This window comes from Elgaria multicarinata, chromosome 8, assembly GCF_023053635.1.
Source record: "Elgaria multicarinata webbii isolate HBS135686 ecotype San Diego chromosome 8, rElgMul1.1.pri, whole genome shotgun sequence".
Taxonomy (NCBI): Eukaryota; Metazoa; Chordata; class Lepidosauria; order Squamata; family Anguidae; genus Elgaria; species Elgaria multicarinata.
In genome coordinates this window covers 94,258,048-94,281,246 of record NC_086178.1, presented here as the reverse complement: position 1 = coordinate 94,281,246, position 23,199 = coordinate 94,258,048, and the positions used below count along the sequence as shown (strand labels likewise).

The following is a 23,199-nucleotide window of genomic DNA, read 5'->3' as shown; positions in this document are numbered from 1 at the left end:
GGTTTTACTCGAGACAAATTTTGGCAAAGGAAATCCCAAAACAGCCAGCATGAATTTGGGTTGTCCCTGGCCAAGTGTTCCTCTGAGGTAAGTCCCATTTATTTGGGGCGATGCTTATCTGCCCAGCTTGGTCTGCAGACAGCTTCACGCAGGCTGTAGCATTAGTTAACCTCAGCTTTTATCCATTATTGATGCATAATGGTGGGTTTTGTTGTTGTTGTTGGCTGTTTTATGTTCACATGGAGTTTTAAGCCACCTTGGCTACCATTTGGCAGAAAGACAATATTAAAAAAAATACAGTACATAAAATATTTTCAGTGGAATTTATTTCCAATTATGCTTAGGGTAGCTTTTCTTTATTTTATAGAATTGTTTACCCCGTCTTTTGTTAAACCAGGGACAACTCCCTCCCCCCTTGTTGTTGAAGTCGACGGCCTTCTCCGGTTAATATTCCTCCCCTCACATGACCGCTCTCGGTGCGGCTCCGCAGCTCGTGCGGCTCCTCCTCCTCCTCCGTCGTCGTCCCTCCAGGGCTTTTTTCTTTTTGACAGCCCGTCCTCCGGGCAAGCCCTCCTTCTCGGGTTCACAAGCAAACAGCCAGGCGCCCTTTGAAACCTTCCTCTCTGCTTCTATTCTTAGCTACACCTTCAGTAGCCTGCAGACTCCGCGCCTTTTCATTTTCTTCTCCCCGCACATTTTAAATTATATTTTTACGTATGCTGTGTTTGCAAAAAGCTCCATTTTTACGTAACCGTTTGGGGCCTGATTCTATTTGCATTTTTTCAAGAGGTAAATCCCACCGATTTCCCCGGGATTCCCCGGCTGAAGAGTGGCTATGTAACAGCTTTCCCCCAACCCGGCGCCTTCCAGATGTGTCGAGACTCCAAGCGCGTTGCACTACAACTCCCAGCATCCCCCCCAGCCAGGGGAATGCTGGGAGTTATAGTCTAACACGCCAGGTGGGGGAAAGCTGGACGACGAGGACTTTTAACTAACATAATAAAAACGAAAGGAATTCGTTATACTCGTTTAAAGTTTGCATCAACGTAATGAAAGAAGTATAACAGACGTAATCTTGATTCTTGCGGCGGGGCAGTTTACAGGGAATAAGGTAGGGAACGTCACGTGATTGCAGCCTTCACAGCAGAATTCTTTCTCTCCCCCCAGCTGCCTCTTTATTTCACCCCCCTCCCCGTCACGTGACCGGGTTTGTTGTTGTTGCGGTCCTATGCTGGGCGGCTGCCCGCGTGGGCGGCGGCGAGGTCACGTGCCGCGTTTAAATCTCTCCCTGAGGTGGGGGAGGGGGACTGTCTCTTCCGTCTACGGCGCCGCTGTGAGCTGCTTCTGCTGGCTGGGCCGACAGCGGGGAGAGGGGGAAGGACGGAGGGGGGAGGGAGCAGTTGCTCCTGCTCCAAGATGGCGGACCAGGAGGCGCCACTCCTCCAGTCCCGGAACGGCGGCCGCCGCAGCAGCAGCGACGGCGGCGCTGTGGCGGCTGCCGCCGAGAGCCCCGAGCCAGCTCTCAAGCGTCAGCGCCGTGGCTCGGCTGACAGCGCCGGGTCGGGCTGCGCGGCCGCGAAGGGAGCCGGCGGAGAGGTAGAGGCGGCTCCTCTCCGAGGAAGCGCCGCCGAGGAGGCCCTGAAGAAGGGGGAGACGGAGGTCGCCGCCAGTGCCGAGCCGGGAGAGGCCGCGGTGGCGGCGGGCGGAGGAGGAGGAGAAGGCTGGAGCTGCGCCGAGAGCGGGGCTTGGCGGTGGGGTCCAGCCCAGGAGGCGCCGCACCAACTGCAGCCGCCGCCGCCGCCGCGGTGGCTGAGCCAAGGGGAGGGAGCGGAGGCGGCGCCCGCCGGAGACGCAGCGGAGGCGGCCATTGGCTGCGGGCCGGCGCAGTGTTCGAACGGGGCTCTTGAGGCGGCGGTGGCTCCGCAACCCGGTGAGAAGCCGCCCGGGGCGGGGGCAGGTGGGGGGCAGGAGCGCGACCGCGGTAGCAGCAGCAGCAGCAAGAGGAGGAGCAGCGCTCGCCTGCCTCGCTCTTCCCTGACACGCGCAGGCCGACGCTTGCCTCGCAGCCGCAGGGGAAGACTTGACAGCGCCGGAGCCCCCTGCTCTTGCCTTCGCTAGCCCCACGTCAGTGCGAGTCACGGTGCTGCGGGTGTACATAGCCCCCCGTGAGGGAGGAGGATCCCCTCCCTTCAACAACGCATCGCTAAAGGCCTGAGCAAAGCTTGCCTTTGCACCGTTAAACAGCTAATGTCAGCATTAACTTGTGATTCCTTCCTTCCTCTCTCCATCTAAGGCAGGAGAGATGGGGACCGTAGAGAGCGGAGTTATCGTGCAGCCTGATCCTATGCATGCTTACTCGAAAGCAAGCCGCTTTATTCATGGAGCTTACTCCCAAGTAAGAGTACATAGGATTGCAGCCTTGATCAGCCATCTAATGCTGGGAATAAAAAGAAGGCCTTAGGGCTTCTGCTTTGTTTCTGAGCCTATGCATGTTTGCTTAGCAGCCAGACCCCCCCGTGTATATAGCTGTATATAGAACTGCTGCCATACTGTAAGAAAATTAGGCTTTAACTAGAGTGTTGTTTTCATGGCTGTTAATGAATCATTAAAGGATGGGTTGTCTTTCGCTCTCACCACTGCTGTAATCCAAGCATGCTTGTTTGGTAGTAAGCCTCCATTGAATTCACTGGAACTGCACAGGACTGATCTGTAATGTCTCTGTGGAGGTTTTATACCATACTAATGCTTTGTGAGCGTGGAGCTAGATTCTAGCTGGTAGATGATAGTTGTTCCATGCAGAGTCTGAAGATGTAGCTTGTGTACGTGCTCAACTTACTAAAATTTGTTTTATTTAATATCATTAAGTAGGTCTGTGTTTCCCAGAGTATGGGAGATAAAGGTAACAACCATCTCTCCTCAAGGTACCGTTATTTAGATTTAGGGTGGAATTCTAAATCTAAATAACTGGGGAGGTGCTGTAGCTTAGTGGTCATGGAGTACATGCTTTGCATGCAGAATGGCCTGGGTTGGATCCTTAGTATCTCCAGGTAAGGCTGGAACAATCCCTGCCTGAAACCTTGGTGAGTTGCTGCCAGTCAGTGTTGACAATACTGGGCTAGATGGACCAGTGATCTGACTTAGTTTGACAGCTTCCTGTGTTCCTGTACTAGGGTAACCACCTGAAAAGGAGGACAGGGCTCCTGTATCTTTAACAGTTGCATAGAAAAGGGAATTTCAGCAGGTGTAATTTGTATATATGGAGAACCTGGTGAAATTTCCTCTTCATCACAATGGTTAAAGCTGCAGGTGCCCCGCCCTCTTTTAAATCTGGTCACTGTAGTATAGCTCCTGCACATTAACTGTTGTGATGAAGAGGGAATTTCACCATGTTCTCCACATATACAAATGACACCTGCTGAAATTCCATTTTCTATGCAACTGTTAAAGATACAGGAGCCCTGTCCTCCTTTTCATATGGTCACCCTATCCTGTACCCACTTACATGGGAATGAGCACCATTAAGCTCAATGAGACTTACTTCTGAGTAAATGTATGGGACTGTACTGTTAGACTTTCAACAGTCACATCCTATGCATGTCTACTTGGAAGTAAGACCCCACTATTACCGTATTTCTTCAATTCTAAGACGCACTTCCCCCACATATAAACATCTCTAAAAACGAGGTGCATCTTAGAATCGCGGGTGTGTTTATTATTTCTTAGAATCAAAGCTTTTTTTCTGTTGGTGGTACTGAAATTAGAGTGCGTCTTACAATCGATGGCGTCTTAGAATCGAAGAAATACGGTAAGTGGGATATCCTCTCAAGTAAACATTTAGGATTGGTTTGTGTCCATAAATATACCTGAGTTGTAGATGAACTGGAAAACCACAGATCAGACAATTATTTGAGCCAGTGTAGAGAGAAAATGCCTGCACTTTAGTTTAGGTGTAAGAAAGAGAGAGAGAAAACCCACAAAGTTATGCACTTTTATTAAACTGTCACTTCAGACCGCCTCACCAGCAACTTGAACTGTGCTTTGCTCAAAGTGATAGAACTTTGGCACTGGTTTTTAACTAGCCTTGAGAATCTATGGCAAATATTAATCTAATGTTTTGCTGGTAAGGCCCTGGGGGTCTTAAAGGGGGTCGGTATGCATAGTTTCTATTTCTGAAATACTTATATACTAGAAAGCCCCCTTCTAAGTGGAGCATTTTCTTTGCTCAGTCTACTTAAAATATGATTTGGTGAAAGTTATAAAGTATAAGCAAACTGTGCTTGAAACAAGACTGGAACATTAAAAATAAATCTTGGCACTGCCATCAGATTATCGGGAGTTAGCATTCTACGTCCATATCCTAAGATTATCAGATGCAATAGAAGGCATAGAATAGGGGGACCAAATGATAAAGACACATGATTTGGGGGGAGGCTATTTACTTGTTAAAAGTATTTATAAATAGGTTTTATGCCAATCAGGTCCCTCAGAGTGATGTTTAATTAAAACAAAACACAATAAATCCACAACAAAATAAAGACAAACCCCAACTTAAAACAAATCTAGCAATACTAAAATCCTTTAGAGACCTGTTGACTTAGTACAGTTTTTACATTGCATCTAAACCCAGGAAACAAATGGCAAAGTTGAGATGCTGCGACAGAAAAGGCCCTGCCTTGAATACCTACCAACCTTGCCTCTGTTGATGGTGGTACATATAGCAAGGCCTCTGATGAAAACTGTAGATTACAGGCAGGCTCATACAAGAGGAGGTGGTCTTTCAGATGTGTAGCCTTATGTAAAAGAGGAGTCTGGCAGATGTAGGCTTTTGTGTGTGTTTTTACTTGTGCCACACTCTAATATAAGCTGCACATGCTAAAGTTTCCTCTGACAACTCTTAAAAACATTAAAAAATAAAAAATTGACCCTTAAGGACTTTATTTCTGTAGCCATTGGCATTTACATAAATGCATATCAAGAATGGAAACATGGGTTAGAAAAATATTAAAAGGAATCTTCTGTTGCTCCTCATGGGTGAAGGATTGCGTAGCTTGCTGTAAACATAATGGCACTACTTTGATCTGACAATTGTTTCCCTTTGTTTAATATTGTCTTACAGATAATACATTTTTTAGTGATGAAATCATTGCAAATGGCTTCCATTCCTGTGAGAGTGATGAAGATGATAGAGCCTCTCATGCAAGCTCCAGTGACTGGACTCCAAGGCCTCGTATAGGTAGACATTTAGATGTCAATCTAGGGATTGTACTTGATTATCTCTTAAATTCAGCCCCACGCCAGTTCTCTTCCCTTTTATTTTTCTGGTCAGATAATTTCTAGGCACCTATGATGTTCTTATCTTTCCTTTTTACAAATCTGGCACTGTGATTTTTTTTGCTGAGATTTCTGTGTATTTTATTTATTTTTAAAATACATTTCTGCCAACTCAGTTAATAATTTTTTAATAATGAAACAAAAAAATGCTACCACAAAAATAACCCAAACACCAGAATATTGATCTTTCAGGCCAATTGAAAGCCTCTTCAAGAGCTGGTGACATAAGCTCCCTGGCCTTGGCTTCTCGTCATGAAGTAGAAGTAGTTAATGAAGAGCAGAATAGTGAAATGCCCCTACTCCTACCTTTCTGTGTGACCACCTATATACTGGCACAAAACTGTGGAGTGCTGTTGGATGTCTTGTTTTTTTGGCCCTTTAAATTGAGGATTGGCACCCAGAGGGCATAATTATGCATTACATATAATTCTGTAATTCTTTTGAGAGGCAACTGAGATTGCAGTTTGAAAGGGGAGACAATGGCCTGGTTCAGACAACATGCTAAACCATGCTGCTTATTTACAAAATGGTTAACGGACTGCATTCCATTAACCATTTTGTGTTTAAGCAGCATGGTTTAGCGTGTTGTCTGAACCAGGCCACAATGAGGCAAGAGAGGCTTCTTTACCCTTTCCCTTGGGCTGTTTACTTGCTGAAAAGCACACACACTGCTGCTTTCTTCCCCACAAGGAAGAAGAGGTCCCCCACTCCTGCTTTAGCTTTCAGATGACACTGAGATGTAATCTGAGAGAGGCTGCCAGCTAGAAAAAGGCATTCTTTGCTTCATGAGATACTGACATCTAATCATATTTAAATACGTAGGCAGTAAATTAACTAGATAATCAACCGACATTCCAACTCCAAGACATAGATTGATACTAAGAACTGTTGCACAAAGAAGTAAGTACGTAGAATGGGGCATTCTGCCAGGGCAGCATTATAAAATCTTGCATTGAGTACTTGTTATAAACCAACCTGGGATGCTGAATCAGTGCTACAGGGCTGGTCAGCCTCAGTCCCACTATGACATAATCTCTATTATGAAAAATTGTTACACGTCAAGAAATGGATGATGACACATTAGGGGCAGGGGAAAGGATGTGGTGAGATTTGGATATACACCATCCTAAGGGGATTTCTGCCACCACAGGATAATCTGGAACAAAATTATCTATGTACATTTCTGTACCTTACTCCATATAATCGAATTTATGGCTCTGCCATATACATTCTTGGAGATATGAGGTGCTGGATGCCAACTTTATTCATGTGATAGACCTGTCCCCCAGTATATGAATTTTGGAAGAAAGTTCTGGGTTTGATTTATCAGGTTGTTAGGTGCAAATGGAAAAGTTATCTTTTTATGGCCTTGCTAGACCACTTAAATGGTCCCATCTTCATAAAATGCAAGCTGTTAATTTAATTGAAAATTTGTTACTGGCATAAAAAGCCACTCTTGCTAAGTATTGGATATCTAAGACTGCAATCCTATGGTCCCTAGGAGAGTTTCCCAGGGGCCATAGAATATATCAGATCTACCCTTCTGAGGGTAAAGAGAGGGAGGCCTTCCCTCGGAAAGGAATGGGGCAAACCTCAGACGCCTCATTCTAGGCCTGTGGAAACCTCTGAAGCCCTTGCTCCAACATCAATATAAGCAAAGGAAGGGGGAAAGGGCAGCTTGGAGGGAGTGGGGGTGTCCTGGGCAGATCAGGAGATGTCCTAAAGCTGTTGTACAAATTTTCCCTCTGATTGATTCTAGTCACATTTTTTTTAAAAAAAAAAACCCTGCTCCTCCCTCCTTTTTGCAGCTTTAAATCTTCTGCCACTGGTAGGGTTCTTTGTGTATGTATGAATAAGGAAGCTTTAATGGTAGCTGAAACAGGAAACTGACTGGTTTGCTGCATGTATGAGAAGAGGATTAATTGTAATGGATTAATAAATAGGTGGGAGCCTTTTGTTACTGGGATGTTTACCCTTTTGTACAAAAATTACTTATTTCTTTTTGATAATTGTGATTTTGGTCTGTGAACTTGATTTTTGTTTTTGTATATACAACAAGTTATTTATTTTTTATAATTTTAAAAACATACACCTAATACATAGTAATAAACGATTAGTGGGATAAATACAAAACATAACATTGTGGGGAAAACATGCCATATTTGTTGAATACAGTCCCTTTCATAATGTAAATGCATGTTTTCCTGTGTGCAATGCATTGCAATGTGTTTTTCAGATTGGTGTTCCGTTTGCTCTGTTGAAAATGCAGCAAAGGATACAGTTTTGGAAGTTGTTGCTGCAGAATTTTCTCATTCAGGTTGAGCATACTCTGTCAGACAAATTACAATTACTATCTTTTCTATAACAGGTCCCTACACTTTTGTCCAACAACATCTCATGATAGGCACAGATCCACGTGCAATTCTGAAAGACTTGTTGCCAGAAACAATTCCTCCCCCTGAACTGGATGATATGACATTATGGCAAATTGTTATTAATATTCTGTCAGAACCACCTAAAAGAAAAAAGAGAAAAGATATCAACACTATAGAGGATGCTGTGAAACTCCTACAAGAGTGCAAAAAAATAATTGTCTTGACTGGAGCTGGGGTATGTATTTACTGTCGAATAGGGACAAATGGATCATTATTTGAGTTTTAATTATTCTGATGTGTGTGTGTGTGTGTGTGTGTGTGTGTGTGTGTGTATATATATATATATATATATATATCATGTGAATGGACTGCTGTGTGTTGTGCTAGTGTTAATGTTACTCCTGAACACTTCATTTGCTATAATCTACAAGAGCAAGGCTTATTTGATGATATGTGCCACAAAATTCACCTATTAAAATATTTATATCCCACTTTCCCAAAGTAGGCTCAAAGGAGAATACGTATATATCCTTCTGGAGAAATAACTTAGTTCTGTGGCAAATGCATTATTTTTTAAGATCATGCATCTTTTCTCCCTGGGCAATGATTGTGTATGTAAAGCTCTGATCCTATGTCCTGCTGATCAACTAGGGTTGAGTACCAAGCTCCCATCTCAAGCAAAAGGGAACTGCAAGCCTTGTGAGTTTTGTGTTTTTGAAGTATCAATTGCTGTTATTGGTTCTATAAATCTTGTATTATACAAATAGTTCAGAGTCAGTAGGAGATAGAGAAGGCAGAGTATTTACAGCCTCATTTCACTACTATCGCCTCTGAAGGCGGCAGTGGTCTCCAAAGAAGGATCTCTCCAGAAGATCTTAGGACCAGGGCAGGCTCCTATGAAAGGTAGCCTGGTCCCAAACCATATAGGGCTTTATAGGTCAGCACTTTAAATTTTGCCCAGAAACTGACCAGTAGCCAGTGAAGCTGTTGTAACAAGGGAGTCATAAGTTCCTTATAACCACACCTGGTCTACAGTCTGGCCACAGCTTTCTGGACCAGCTGAAGTTTCTGAACAATTTTCAAAGACAGCCCCACATAGAGTGTGTTACAGTAGTCCAAACTGGATGTAACTAAGGCAGTCCGTTACCAACATCAAGCACTAATTTAGAACCAGAACAACTTCCTTAATTGATAGAAAGGAGAGAGAGAGTTGGGTGTCATCAGCTTACTGGTGGCACCAAACCCCAAAACTCTAGATGGCCTCTCCCAGCAGTTTCATGTTTATGTTAAAGAGCATGGGAGGATATGATGGAAACCCTGAGGGACACCACAGGCCAGCGGACATGACATCAAACAGGACTCCCCCTGCACCACCTTCTGAGATTGCTCCTCCGAGAAGAGCCTGAGATGTTATGTAGGATGTTGCTTTAGTTGCAGAGTGCAAGCAGAAGTTTGTGCTGCAACAAACTACTCCCTTTAATAAGATTTCATTTTTATTTTTTTTTGTGAAACTCAAATGATGTGTATTAACTAAGTAAAGAAAAGTATTATTTGTTTTGAAGTGGCTGCAACTCTTGAACCTAAGTGGTCTGGCTACAGTTGCAGTCTGGATTTAGTCATATGTAGGGTGTGTGTTTTTAATGTATTCAGTAATGAATAGCGATGAAGACATTTCTTTTAGCGAAAGAAAACAAGCAGCAAAATTCGGGTGTGTCACTAATCATTACATTTAATTATACATTGTTTTGGTGTCCTAATATTTTATAGCAGCAAGTAAAATAATGTTAGGGAACATAGTATTTACTATAGTATGCAATCCATTTCAGGTATCTGTTTCTTGTGGAATTCCTGACTTCCGGTCAAGAGATGGCATCTATGCACGCCTTGCTGTAGATTTCCCAGATCTTCCTGATCCTCAAGCAATGTTTGACATTGAATACTTCAGAAAAGATCCAAGGCCATTTTTTAAATTTGCAAAGGTGCTAGTTCTCTCTTCTTTCTGTTATTATGGAAAACAAATATGGGTAAACTGCCTACAGAGTTCACGTAACTAAAACAAAGACCATTCTCCCCATAGCTGTTATGCTCTGATCATGAGCTAGCAAATTGGTTCTTAGAAAAAAGGTGCCTTGTGATTGATACACCACTCTAATATCACAAATAACGATGTTATGCTTGCTCTCTAAATGAGTGTGTCAAAGGAATGATTACAGATGTAATTTTCCAGAGCTGTTGGTTTTATTTTAAATTGGCATGTAAATAAATTATGGGAATGAACCAAGTTTATAAAGTATTCTATATATCAGCAGTTTAAAAGTCTTTTTAAGTTAAAATTTGCTATGGTGGCAACCTTGTATAAATGCTGTTATATATACCTCTAATACAATATTACATATTTCTATACTGAATCTATATTCGACAGGATTATTTAATTTTATGGGTGCTGTATTTATATGTTAAGCTGTGGCACAGATATTCCTAGCATTAAAGCATCCTCCAAAGAGAACCAACAATGTATTGTTGAATATTTTTCACTTTTAGAAATGCATTGTTTTGTAAAATAGCATAATTAATACAACAAAAGTCAAATTGACCATCTGGAATAAATACAATACTATTAAAATCAAAGTTTTTTCTCCAGGTGTTTATCCTTCAGAGGTGTATACATTTAAATGCACATTTCTGTAGCCATGTTAAAATCAGTCTGTTGATAGTTTTTAGACTGCAATCCTATATACACTTATCTGGAAGTAAATCTCATTGAACTAAGTGGGGCTTACTTCAGAGTAGACATGTGTAGGATTGCACTGTTCAAATAGGTAAGGGATGTTATGCTTATTGAGTCATCAATAAAAATGATTTCCAAGCAAAGCTTTTGTTTGAATATAACATTTAAACCACATTAAGGGAGCAGTCCTATGCCCCCCAGACAGCTGCTGGGAAGACATAGGATTGTTCAGTTTATTGGCTCCTAGGTTGGAAACAAGAGCCCAGAAACAGTACCCTGCACCCCTTCCTCCTCATAGCCAGCATAGTTCTTTCCATGCTGGCTAAGCTGCCATACTTGGAAATGGAGCACAAAGACGGAAAAAGGGGTATTCCTTGAGAGGAGACTGGGGCATCAGCCATATGAGAAATCCTATGGCCACCCCTGCTTCCTTCCCTCCGCATCCCTGAAGCCGCCACTAGATGGGTGAAATCGCCTACCTAGCTTAAATGCAGAGTGGCAGACACAGTGTGGCTGGCACTCTGCATAGGATGCTCATAAGCCTCCAATTTTGGAGGTTTATGAGTACCAAGCATGGATCAGATAAGTTTGCCCCCTAAGTATGCTTTGCTGATCCCCCACCTCCATCAAACAATTCAGTTCATCTAATTTTGGCATTTGGAAATTCTTTTCAGATTTTTATACAGCAAGTAACATTAACTGGACATACTTGTGTAGTTTTGCTTACTAAATGTATGTCAAATATATATACTAAATCAAATCACCAATTTTTCAGGAAAACCCATATCACTGAAGAGAACCAAGTAACGAGGGACAAATGGACAGACATGTCCATAACTGTTGTGCCGCCTAGTATTTTAATTTTATTTAAAAAAAGTTGTCACAAGGGTCTAAATTGGCTGACTTGGCATAACTACAAAAAAAAACATTTACGGGACAATCTTATTCACAATTATTCAGAAATAAGTCTTGCTGGAATCTGAGACCTATTCCCAAGTAAATGTGCATAGGATTGTCACCTTAGTCAGTGAATATGGAATTCAGTAAATGGTTATGTTTTTCTGTTATGTTTTTTTCCATCAGTATCTCTGTTGTATAGCATTCTCAATCAACTTTCCATGTAAGCTTACACAGTCTTTTATTCTCACAAACTGAAAATATCTTTAGTTCTTGGAGGCTCAAATTATTTATAGTATAAGGCTGTACATGGTTATTCAAAAGTAATCTCCACTGAGTTCAATGGGGCGTACTCCCAGGTAAGTCTGTATAGACTTATAGCCTTAGGGTGCAATCTTATGCACACTTAAAAACATAAGAGCCTTGCTGAGTGAGAGCAAAGGCCTGTGTGTTTGCCCAAAGTGGCCAAACAGATACCTATGAGAAGTCCACCAGCAGGACATTAGTACCCTCCCACTTATGTTCCCTAACAACTGGTATACCCGAGAGTAAGCCCCACTGAACAGAGTTGGAGTTACTTCTGAGTAAACCAGCACAGGGTTGTGCTGCACATCGTTTTATTCGACAACGTTAAGAGAAGGTTAGTGTGGCGGAGTTAAAAAAAAAATGAAAAGTATTGGTTGCAAAGTTTATTTACATAAATTTGTTTAATTCTGTAGGAAATATATCCTGGACAGTTTCAACCATCTCTCTGTCATAAATTTATAGCTTTGATGGATAAAGAAAGAAAACTGCTTCGCAATTATACTCAGAATATAGATACACTGGAACAAGTGGCAGGAATTCAAAGGATAATCCAATGTCATGGTCAGTCAAATGTAAATTCTCATCTGTTGTAGATATAAGGCTTATATTGATGTGCACAATATTGGGTACACTGAATCTTAAACAATTTTGATACTCGAATAACGTGCTTAACTCCTTAAAAAAGCCAATATACATTTATATAAATCTAATACAGATTTATATTGAACTTTAAATGTATAAACAAATATGGAAAGGATTGTGCCTCAACTCCCTGATGGTAAATTGTGTTGCAGAATTTTCAGATTTCTTTTAATATTGAGTTATTAGTATTTTTATACTTATGGACATACAAGAAAAAAGAGGCAACTGCTCAACAGGAAGTAAAGCTCTTGCCGTCTTCCAGTGATCCAGCCAATCAATGCAAACAGTTGGCATATTTATTTTTTATAACACTTCTATACCACTTAATATTTATTTATTTATTACATTTATATACTGCCCCATAGCCGCAGCTCCCTGGGCGGTTTACAAATATATAAAAATCCGTAAGCAGTTCACATTTACAAGTGCTTGGCACTTTATATTTAATTGCATCAATAACTTGATGTTTTGCCTCACCATAAATATTCTGGTTATGGGTCTGTGACACTGAAGGAAAATTGTTCCATGTGTAGAATGCACACACTTAAATTACAACTGTGGGCAGCATCCTATTGTGCCCATGCAATGGGCATGTAGCTGTTCTGAAAACAACCCAGAATGAGTGAAAACTGTCATTTCCAGAATGGGGTAGGTCACTGAAGCTCACAGAAGGGAGCTCTGCTGACCTGTCCTGATCTGGAAATGAGAATTTCCCCTCATTAATGGTGCAACACAATGGGAGTGCAACAGCCTGGTTGGATCCTTTGTATCATTGGCTACATAGAGCACAAATCCTGCTGGGAACAATACATGTAGCTTGTAATGTGCCCATACAGTGTCCAGTGCTGTGTCATAATACATAATTAGGGATTACTAATAGCAAAGTTGGTAGTCCTGTTTTATTAGCAGGGCAGTGAAACAGGGCCACCCACAGATAAGATAGGGGTTTGTACAATCCCCGCATATGTAGAAAAATTATACCTTTGTTTCTTGTTGTGTGTATTTCAGGTTCCTTTGCAACAGCTTCTTGCCTCATTTGTAAATACAAGGTTGATTGTGAAGTTGTTCGAGGAGATATTTTTAATCAGGTAAGAACATTTTTAGGATGCACTGGGGAGAAACAAAGCTCTACTTTCACATATTCTCTGTCTGCAGTCAAAATCACTCTTACCTAGGGAGTAAGACCCATTAAGCTGAATGGAACTTGCTTCTGAATAAACATGCATATGACTTTTTCATAAAATCATTATGTTACAGCTCAAATATCTAGAAATGTAATGTATTCTGGACTTTGGTGTTATGTGAATTGTAGCAGTTCAGGAACACATACAATTATTTCCATTTGCACAGAACCAGTTGTGGGCCCCAAAACAAGTAGAGTTATTTATTTGATTGTTACACTCATGTCTCATCTATCGTCCAGTGAGGCTCAAGATGAGAACAGAATCTACATTAAAATTAACAGTCTACGTCTCTGGGCCCCACACTTTATGAAGGATGTAGACCGGGGTGGGAACCTGTAGCCCTTTAGATGTTGTTGGACTCCAACTCACATCATCCCTGAGTATTGGCCTGGCTGGCTGGGGTTGATGGGAGTTGGAGTTCCCATCTGGAGGGCCATAGGTTCCCCCAGCCTTGATGTAGACAAATTGAAACAGGTTTAGAGGAGGGAAATGAAGATGGTCGGGTATAAGAAACAAATCCTCTGAGGAAAGGTTGAAGGAACTGGTTATGTTTAGCCTGGAGAAGACAACTAAGGGGGGACACCATACCACTCTTTAAATATCTGAAGTGCTTTCACATAATAGAGGGGAAAGATGTGGTCTTTGCTGCCCCAAAACAGAGGAGTACATCTAATTGGCTTAACTTGCAGAAATATGGAATTTGTTTAAACATTCAGGTAACTTCTTAACAGTAAGAGCAGTTTGACAGTGGAACCAATTCTCTAGGAGTAGGGGTGGAGTCACCATTGCTGAAGGCCTTTAAGTAGCCTCCGGAAGAGGATGCTCAGGATTTGCTACATCAGTTAGGAGGTTAGACTAGATGCCCCTCTAACTATGATTCATCATTTCCTTTTTACAGAACCAGTTGTGCTTCTGGTGTTGGAGCCTTTGGAATTTATTATATTAAGCTAATATTAATATTTGACGCGGACTGTAAACTGTGCTCAGAAACCTATGTTAGTGTGTTGTATAGGCATGTAGAATATTTTTATGTTCTACATTTTTATATCTTTAAACATTGTTTAGGTATTACATGGAAAAATGCTTAAAGGGTTAGTTCTCTATGAAATACAGTACACAATTGTATGTCCTAATCTGTGTTGCATCACGTGAAATTAGATCTAGAAAAGTTGTGTCTTGTTACGGTGCATCAGATTTGTTATAGGAATTTGACCATAATTAATCTATTGCAGTTAATGTGTTGACATAATGACTTCTGTATCTGTCTTAGACTTTTGATTCTATAAAACTAAAGCCAAAAATTATGCAACCCTCTGTTTGTAGGTTGTTCCTAGATGTCCCAGATGTTCACCTGATGAACCACTTGCCATCATGAAACCAGAAATAGTGTTCTTTGGTGAAAATCTACCTGAGCAGTTTCATAGAGCGATGAAATATGACAAAGATGAGGTTGATCTTCTTATTGTTATTGGTTCTTCACTTAAAGTAAGACCAGTAGCATTGATTCCAAGTAAGTATTGATTGCTAATGCATTGGGAAGAAGGGGGAATTACTTGTTTCAGATTAAAAGCCATAGAGGAAGTCAATTTCTGGCCCACTCTAGGCCCCAATCCAGCCCGGGAAGGATTGAGCATCTTCTGTGGGGCCTGCCCTCCATGAAAACCATTCCCTTCCCCATGAGCCCCCCCTCCCCAAGGGTGATCGGCCAAAGCACCTTACTGTGCTGCTTACATCTTGGTGCAGGTGGTGTGGGAAAGAGCAGGGCCAGGGGTGGCAAGTGTCAGCTCCTGCATATTCTGGCTGAGTCACTTTCTCAGTACCGGGCAGAACTCAGCACTTCTCTCTGTACTGAGAATTTTTTGTTCAGTGGGTGGGGCAGATGATGTCATGGGAGGGGCGTCAGAGATGAGGCACCATTCCTTACATCATCCAGCCCACCAACCTAGTCTGGGGGAGTAATCCAGCCCCTTGACCAAAAGTGGTTGCCCTCCCCTGCAACCACTATTAGTGCCAGGAGCAATTGAGTTTAGAGCGCTTCTCAGATTTGAAAGCATATATGTATCCATTAAAGCAATACTGCAGAGATCGGAATACAAGACCACTTGTAGATAGTAGAGTTACAAATAATACTTAAAATTGGTTGTCAGCTTATTAATACCAGTTGACATTCATTTCATGATCAAATTTGTTTTAATAACTTTTTTCTCAAATACGTAGGTTCCATCCCACATGAAGTGCCTCAGATTCTAATTAACAGGGAACCATTGCCTCACCTACACTTCGATGTGGAGCTTCTTGGTGACTGTGATGTTATTATCAACGAATTATGTCATAGATTAGGTGGTGAATATACAAAACTTTGTAACAGTTCAGTCAAACTTTCAGAAATAACAGAGAAACCTCCACGACCACACAAAGAATTTGAAATACATTCAGTTGAGTTACCACCTACTCCTCTAAACATTTCCGAATATTCTAGTTCACCTGACAGAATTGCATCACAAGATTCTCGAGTGGTACATTCGGAGCATTCTTCGGAATATAAAGCAGGAAATTCTGATGCTGTGGAGTCAAAAGAGAACTGTGTAGAGGCGAAATCACAAGAAGTACAAAACTCTTTAGAAAATGTTGAAAGTCTTCCTGGACAGTTAGAAAACCCAGAACATGTGAAGGAACATGGATCTAACCAAGGGGAAAACAAAGAGAGAAGTGAAAAAACATCTGTTGAAACACTGAGAAAGTTTTGGGTTAATAGATGTGCAAAAGAGCAGATCAGCAAGCGGCTTGATGGTAAGTGCCAATTAATTTTTAAATGCTGTTTCTTTCAAATCAAGGACTTACTTTAGTGATTAAGGTTTGTTTCAGTTAAAAAGAATCCCACTTTGTATTGTATTCGAACTAGTGGTCCTGGTTTAAAACTAACTTTTGTTACTTTAACTAGCCAGCTTCACAACCCATGGTTTGAAGTTGGCTTGTTTAGAGTTTGTTTTAAACCAGCATCTCTGGTTTGAGTGTAATGAACACTAAGCTGGGAAGTGAAACAACTCCATCAAAGTGAAACAACTCCATCAATGTAGCCGTCCTGGTCACAGGTAATGAAGAGCATGTGAGTCCCACCCTTAGCTCAAACTCATTCAGTCATTCCTATGTAGTGTTAAACCATGTGAACCAGCCCATAGTCTGTAATACATCCTTATGTCCTTATTAGACATGAAACATGTTATATTTTTACTTCATCTGAATACATGTGGCTGATGAAGACTCTATGCAATACAAACCTGTATCCACTTACCTGTGACTAAGCATCATTTAGCACCTTTAAATATAGACATGTATAACATGAGTGGGCAGGCTTCAGACCCTAAAGCCCACCAACCAGAGCCAAGTACAAAAAAGTGGCTCAGGAGGTAAAGGGGCCATATCTTAGAATTAAAGAAGAAGGTTGCCTTTCAACACAAGCTCAGCCCTGGAATTTGTTTTCAATATCAGAGCTGAGCTCACACTCCAGTCACACACAAATCCTGGTGCACCACCACCCCCAAACTTTCTTCCATCTCTGCAGCCTAATTTAGAAGAGATTGGGGAGGGGGGGAGAAGCCTTTATGTTGCTGCTGCTGTAAAACAATATTTATTTATTTATTTATTTATTTATTTATTTATTTATTTATTTATTACATTACTGCCCTATAGCCGAAGCGCTCTGGGCGGTTTACAAAAGTTAAAAACAATGAACATTAAAAACAAATATACAAAATTTTAAAAGCATAAAAACAGCAATATTCATTTAAAACAGCTATTCTGGGGTCAGTTAAAAACTCAGCATATGTTGTTAACTGCCTGGCAGAAGAGAAACGTCTTAACCTGGCACTGAAAAGATAACAATGTTAGCGCCAGGTGAGCCTCATTGGGGAGATTATTCCATAATTGGGGGGGTCACCACTGAAAAGGCCCTCTCCTTTGTTGCCATCCTCTGAGCTTCCCTCAGAGTAGGCACTCGGAGGAGGACCTTAAATGTTGAGCGTAGTGTGTGGGTAGGTTCATGTTGGGAGAGGCGTTCCGTCAGGTATTGTGGTCCCAAGCCGTCTAAGGCTTTATAGGTTAAAACCAGCACCTTGAATTGGGCTTGGGAACATATAGGCAGCCAATGCAAGCGGGCCAGAATCGGTCTTTTATGTTCAAACCTTCTGGTTCTGGTTATCAATCTGGCCGCTGCATTTTGCACAAGCTGCAGCTTCTGAACCATCTTCAAAGGCAGCCCCACATAGAGTGCATTGCAGTAATCTAATTTGGAAGTTACCAGAGTATGGACAACTGAAGCTAGGTTATCCCTGTCCAGATAGGGGCGTAGCTGGGCCACCAACCAAAGTTGGTAGAAGGCACGCCGAGCCACTGAGGCCACTTGAGCCTCAAGAGACAGAGATAGTTCTAGGAGAACCCCTGGACTACGAACCTGCTCCTTCAGGGGGAGTGCAACCCCATCCAGAACAGGTTGAACACCCACTATCCGGTCAGAGGAACAACCCACTAACAGCATCTCAGTCTTGTCTGGATGAAGTTTCAGTTTTTTAGCCCTTATCCAATCCATTGTTGCAGCCAGACACTGGTTCAGCACAACCACAGCCTCACCTGATGAAGATGAAAAGGAGAAATAGAGCTGTGTGTCATCACACTGATGACAACGCACTCCAAAACTCCAGATGACCGCACTCAACAGTTTCATGTAAACGTTAAACAGCATGGGGAACAAGACTGTCCCCTGTGGAACCTCATACTGGAGAATCCATGGGGCCGAGCAATGTTCCCCAAGCACCACCTTCTGGAGCCAACCAGCCACTGCAGTGCAGTATCTCTCACTCGCAACTCAATCAGTCGTCCCAGAAGGATACCATAGTTGATGGTATCGAAAGCCGCTGAGAGATCAAGGAGAATTAACAGAGTCACACTCCCCCTGTCTTTCTCCCAACATAGGTCATCATACAGGGCAACCAAGGCTGTTTCTGTGCTAAAACCAGGCCTGAAACCTGACTGAGATGTATCTAGATAATCAGTCTCATCCAAGAGTGTCTGGAGCTGGCCCACAACCACCTGCTCAAGGACCTTGCCCAGGAATGGAACATTTGCCATTGGCCTGTAGTTACTGAGATTTTCTGGGTCCAAGGAAGATTTCTTTAGGAGTGGTCTCACTGCCACCTCTTTTAGACGGCCTGGGACCACTCCCTCTCGTAGAAAGGCATTAATCAATTCCTTGGCCCAGCCGGCTGTTCCATCTCTGCTAGCTTTTATTAGCCAAGAGAGGCAAGGATCCAATACAGAGGTGGTTGCACGAACCTGTCCAAGCACCTTGTCAACATCCTCGAGCTGTACCAACTGAAACTCATCCAAGAAAACTAGACAAGGCTGTGCTCTGGATACCTCACTAGATTCACTTGTTATAACACTGGAATCTAAGTCCTGGCGGACGCAAAAGATTTTATTCTGGAAGTGCATAGCAATTGGGAGTCAAAAGCCCTTGAGATGGTACTCAATAAGACATGAGCAGGAACATACATTACATTGGTTAGCCTAAGGGACCTCTAGCACAATGCCAATAGTGTTAACTGTTGCAATGAGTTTTCCAGGGATTCCTGTCATACCAGCTAACACTACTGGCATTGCACTAAAGGTCCCTTATGCTAGCAGTTGTATTTTCAGTTCCTTTTCTAATTATATCCAGCATGGAATAGCCAGTTGTCTTTTAGGCAATTGGCTTTTAATACATTTTTAAACGGTAAGCTCTGATGCTGTGGTGGTATTTCTTTGATACAATTATTAGCAAGGTGTATCACACCTTTCCTAATTCAGATACATATTTTCAAGAAGAAAGCTAGCTGTCTGCAAATAAAGGACATAACTGATTTTAGATTTCTTAATTAAACCACAGAAACTATAGTTAAACAGTTTTTCTTTCCTGAAGATCTTAAAATCTAACCACAAATAAATCAGAACAGCTGGGTAACGATTGGGATGTGTACACTGAGAAGGATCCAACTAGTATAATGGGGAAAGGTGACGATTTGCCACCAAAATGTTGTGCAAGCATTGGTTTATACTAGTGCAACACTAATAGAGCTAGCAGAAGCACACCGTTTGATCCTTCCCATTACATCCAAAGATGTCCATCCAGAACATGTAAAAGGAAAGGTAGTAAGTTTCAAATTACCCTACGTCACTCTCTTTGGGGAGGGAGGGGAAGCAGGGGATGGGGGAAAGATTGCTCTGTGCTTTAGTATTTTTTTCCCTTGAATCCTACATCCCTTTCACAAACCTCTGAGGCATTGTCACAGGCATTTATGTATAGATCTTCCCTTACCTAGCAATAGCAGAATACAAAATATGCCCATAACCAGTCCATATGTCAAAATTTTATTTACAACATCTTAGATTATTAACACTGAAATAACTATTCTTGCTGTTCAAACATGTTTCAGGTACCCAATACTTGTTCTTACCGCCAAATCGCTATATTTTCCATGGTGCTGAGGTATACTCGGACTCTGAAGATGATGTCATATCCTCCAGCTCTTGTGGAAGTAGCAGTGATAGTGGGTCTTGTCATAGTCCAAGCTTAGACATAGAAGATGAAAGTGAAATTGAAGAATTCTATAATGGCATAGAAGAAGAAGAAGATGCTCCTGATAGAGAAGAGGAGAATGGATTTGGGGAAGATGGCATTGACCTTCAAGAATCTGTTGACGAATCAGTTTCTGCAAATGAGGCTGTAGGATTTGACTGTTCAGCAGACAAGTTGTAAAGCAATTACTGACTGGTTTCAGGAACATTTCCACCAGCATTAGGAATTTTGGCATGTCAGAATGAATGTGTACTGAATTTAGAGCAAGAAAAACATAAGGATGTAATGTTTATAAACAACTAGAGTAGATTTTCATGCATAGTTTTCTAACTTTTCCAATCAAATTCTATAAAGGCACACTCAAAACACTAACCTTCTTTGCATTTTGAATTTTGGAGAAGGTACTAAGTATCTTTTTACTGTCACCGCATTCACTTTTATTAAGTTAATCTGTGTGATCTGTGTGTATGTATATACAGTATTTTTGCTTAACAAATTTCAACCTGTTTTATTTTTGAACCGTTTGAAAAAGCCATTGGAATGTTAATATAATATAAAGGGAACAGCTAATCTAGACCAAAGAATGGTATTTTTCACTTCTCTTGCTTTGTAACATTTTGGTTTATTTAAAGCCTGCTTATGTCTCTCCTAACTCTGTTACTGCATAATTTGTTAAACACTGGTATTTCCAAAAAGTTACTTTGGCAGCTATATTTTTTTTAACATGACCCTTCATGTTGAGCATATTTGCATGTGAGCATATTGAAAATTAATTAGGCATCATAGTGAGCACCTGAAAATCTCTGACTATTTAGATTACTAGAAAGTGCTATTTAAAAATAAAAATAAAGAAGCAAAACAACTTCCTGTGGATATGTAATACTGCCTATTGGCTTGCAAAATCATTAAGTGTTAAATAAGAAATTACCAAATTTGTTTTGGTTTGATACAAAATGGGTATTTGGTACAGGGATTCTTTATACAAAACACTTAAAGTATAAAATCCTTTGTGTACACTGCCAAGATATGAATATGTAAATGTACTGAAGGCGTGGATATGATTTCAGAATAGGTAAGCAGTCTCCACCCCAACTAAAAAAGTGTTTCTATACTTTTCAACGCCTTCCACAAACTTTTGTAAGGATCTACTTATGCTTCCAATAAAAATACACACACAAAAGCATTACTTTAAAATATGCTGAATAAGGACTTCTGTTTGAAGTACCTAACACCACTTGTTGGTACACTGTTATACAAAAAGCGGCTACTGAAATTTGTCCCAATACTGCCTCAAGGCTGCCTTTTAAAATGGATGTCGCAAATGTTACCAGCTGCAGATAGTTTCCATCTTTCACAATTTGCTTCCTATTTGTGCATCCAATGATACGTTTTTGCATTTATTCTTGAAACCACTTTTCAAGCGATCGGAGAGAGCTCTACCAGTAATTGATCATCCATGTGCATTGCTTTAATATTTATTCCTTTTTGAAATATGTATAGTAGCTGTCCTTTTTAAGCAATTAATACATCTATTCTGTAACACAGCATAACAAAGTGTTAGGAATGGCCTTTTGTGTTCATCTGAAAAATGTTGGCATGTTTTCTTATGGTCCAAGTTCTAAATAACAGAACTTACTGGACTCCACTAAAGAATGCAATATGTTTAGCTTTGCTTGCATGTCAAAACGTATTTGTGCTATAGGAGATATTTTAAATGGAAATATTTTGTTTTTAAATTATTTTTACAGTGTGGATTATTTTCTGCTTTTATATTGTATATAGTGTCTTTTATGTAACCAATTGGCAAATGTTTTGTAGAAGACTGTTTTAAAATGACCTGGCTCTCTTCCTGCAACTTTTCAAATACAAAACCAGTGTTTTATACTCGTACAGTCTGTTTTAAAGTCTATTATATTGTCTTTTAACTTTTGGTTGCTGTTAAGAATGTGTGGGCAAAGCCTGTCACTCCTCACTTGAAAGCTCCTGTTTTACCAATAGGTATAAAATAGAATACAGCTTGTGTAAAGTATATGGGGCTGCTTCCCACATTGCCCCCATCCAATGGATGAACGGTACCATCCTTGCAATGAAAAATGCTACCTAAAATAATGATTACTTTAGAAGTTAGAACTGAGTTTAATATGATCGTTGACCAATTTAAATGAAGTTGTAAAATGTGTTAACTTTTCATTTAAAGAACTATTACAGATATAACCCAACTCGACATGCTAATAGTCATCCATGGAGTGGACCATTAAAACAGGGTTGACTATTGTGTTGTCTGAACGCAGCCAACATTGCCTGCTGTGTTATGGGAGCTAAAAGTGCCCAATGGGCTTGTATGCTTCTCCCTCTCCAACTCCTGCATGGGAATTCTTGGGATGCAGGATCCTTATTTAGTTTACTGATGGAGCTTTGTTTTAAACATTTGCATAAATAAGGAGCTGGCAACTAGTAACTAACTTCAGCATCTCCTCCACCTTGTTTTCATCCTTGAAAGTTCTGCACTGGTTTCTACTACTGTTGGTGTCAAGCTACAATTTGAAAATAGGTTAGAAGTGTATATTTGAGCTAACCATGTAGCTCCAAACATGAAGAGAAGATAATTTGTAAATAATGAGCTGTTTGTGAGTCTCTTCCATGCGTATCTCCTAAGCATGGTTAGATCAAACACCATGTACAGTGTTCTTCAACCTTCGTAAGAAACTTTTCCTGTATATGCTATATATGCTGTACAATAAGGGACCACTAGAAAATGCCACCGCTTCTAAAAATCACTATGCAATAGCTGTCTCCATGCAGCAAACCATGCCAGTGTGCTGGCTTATCACAAGGATTGCCCATTCTTCGATGTTTTACTTGTAGAGCCTTTTCCTCTCAAGTTCCTTCCTCAAAAGGGTTGGATTCAGATTTATGCTGGATCAATTGCACTGATGGGAGTAGACTTACCTGCCCCCCCTTTCTCATGGTAGCCCCTACAGCCCTTTAAAAATGCTCACACAGAAAGAAGACCTTGCTGAATGGAGATCTTTTGGGGGAGGGGGGATCCTCAAAAATTGAGTGGAGGGATCTTCAGAGCAGAACCTTCCTTTTGTGGAAGGTCCCTTTCTCTCACAGAAGGCAGTT

The 23,199-nt window shown here is 41.1% G+C and overlaps 1 protein-coding gene across 1 annotated transcript; it reads left to right on the top strand.

The window, feature by feature from the left end:
* The first annotated feature begins 1,404 nt into the window (after positions 1 to 1,404).
* Positions 1,405 to 21,963, top strand: SIRT1 (sirtuin 1). Its single transcript, XM_063133060.1, has 9 exons — positions 1,405 to 1,930; positions 5,117 to 5,233; positions 7,700 to 7,941; positions 9,533 to 9,685; positions 12,051 to 12,198; positions 13,288 to 13,367; positions 14,787 to 14,973; positions 15,681 to 16,253; positions 19,931 to 21,963. Exons 1-9 carry the CDS (start codon positions 1,417 to 1,419, stop codon positions 20,251 to 20,253), a joined length of 2,337 nt encoding a protein of 778 aa, XP_062989130.1. The 5' UTR covers positions 1,405 to 1,416; the 3' UTR covers positions 20,254 to 21,963.
* Positions 21,964 to 23,199: the final 1,236 nt, after the last annotated feature.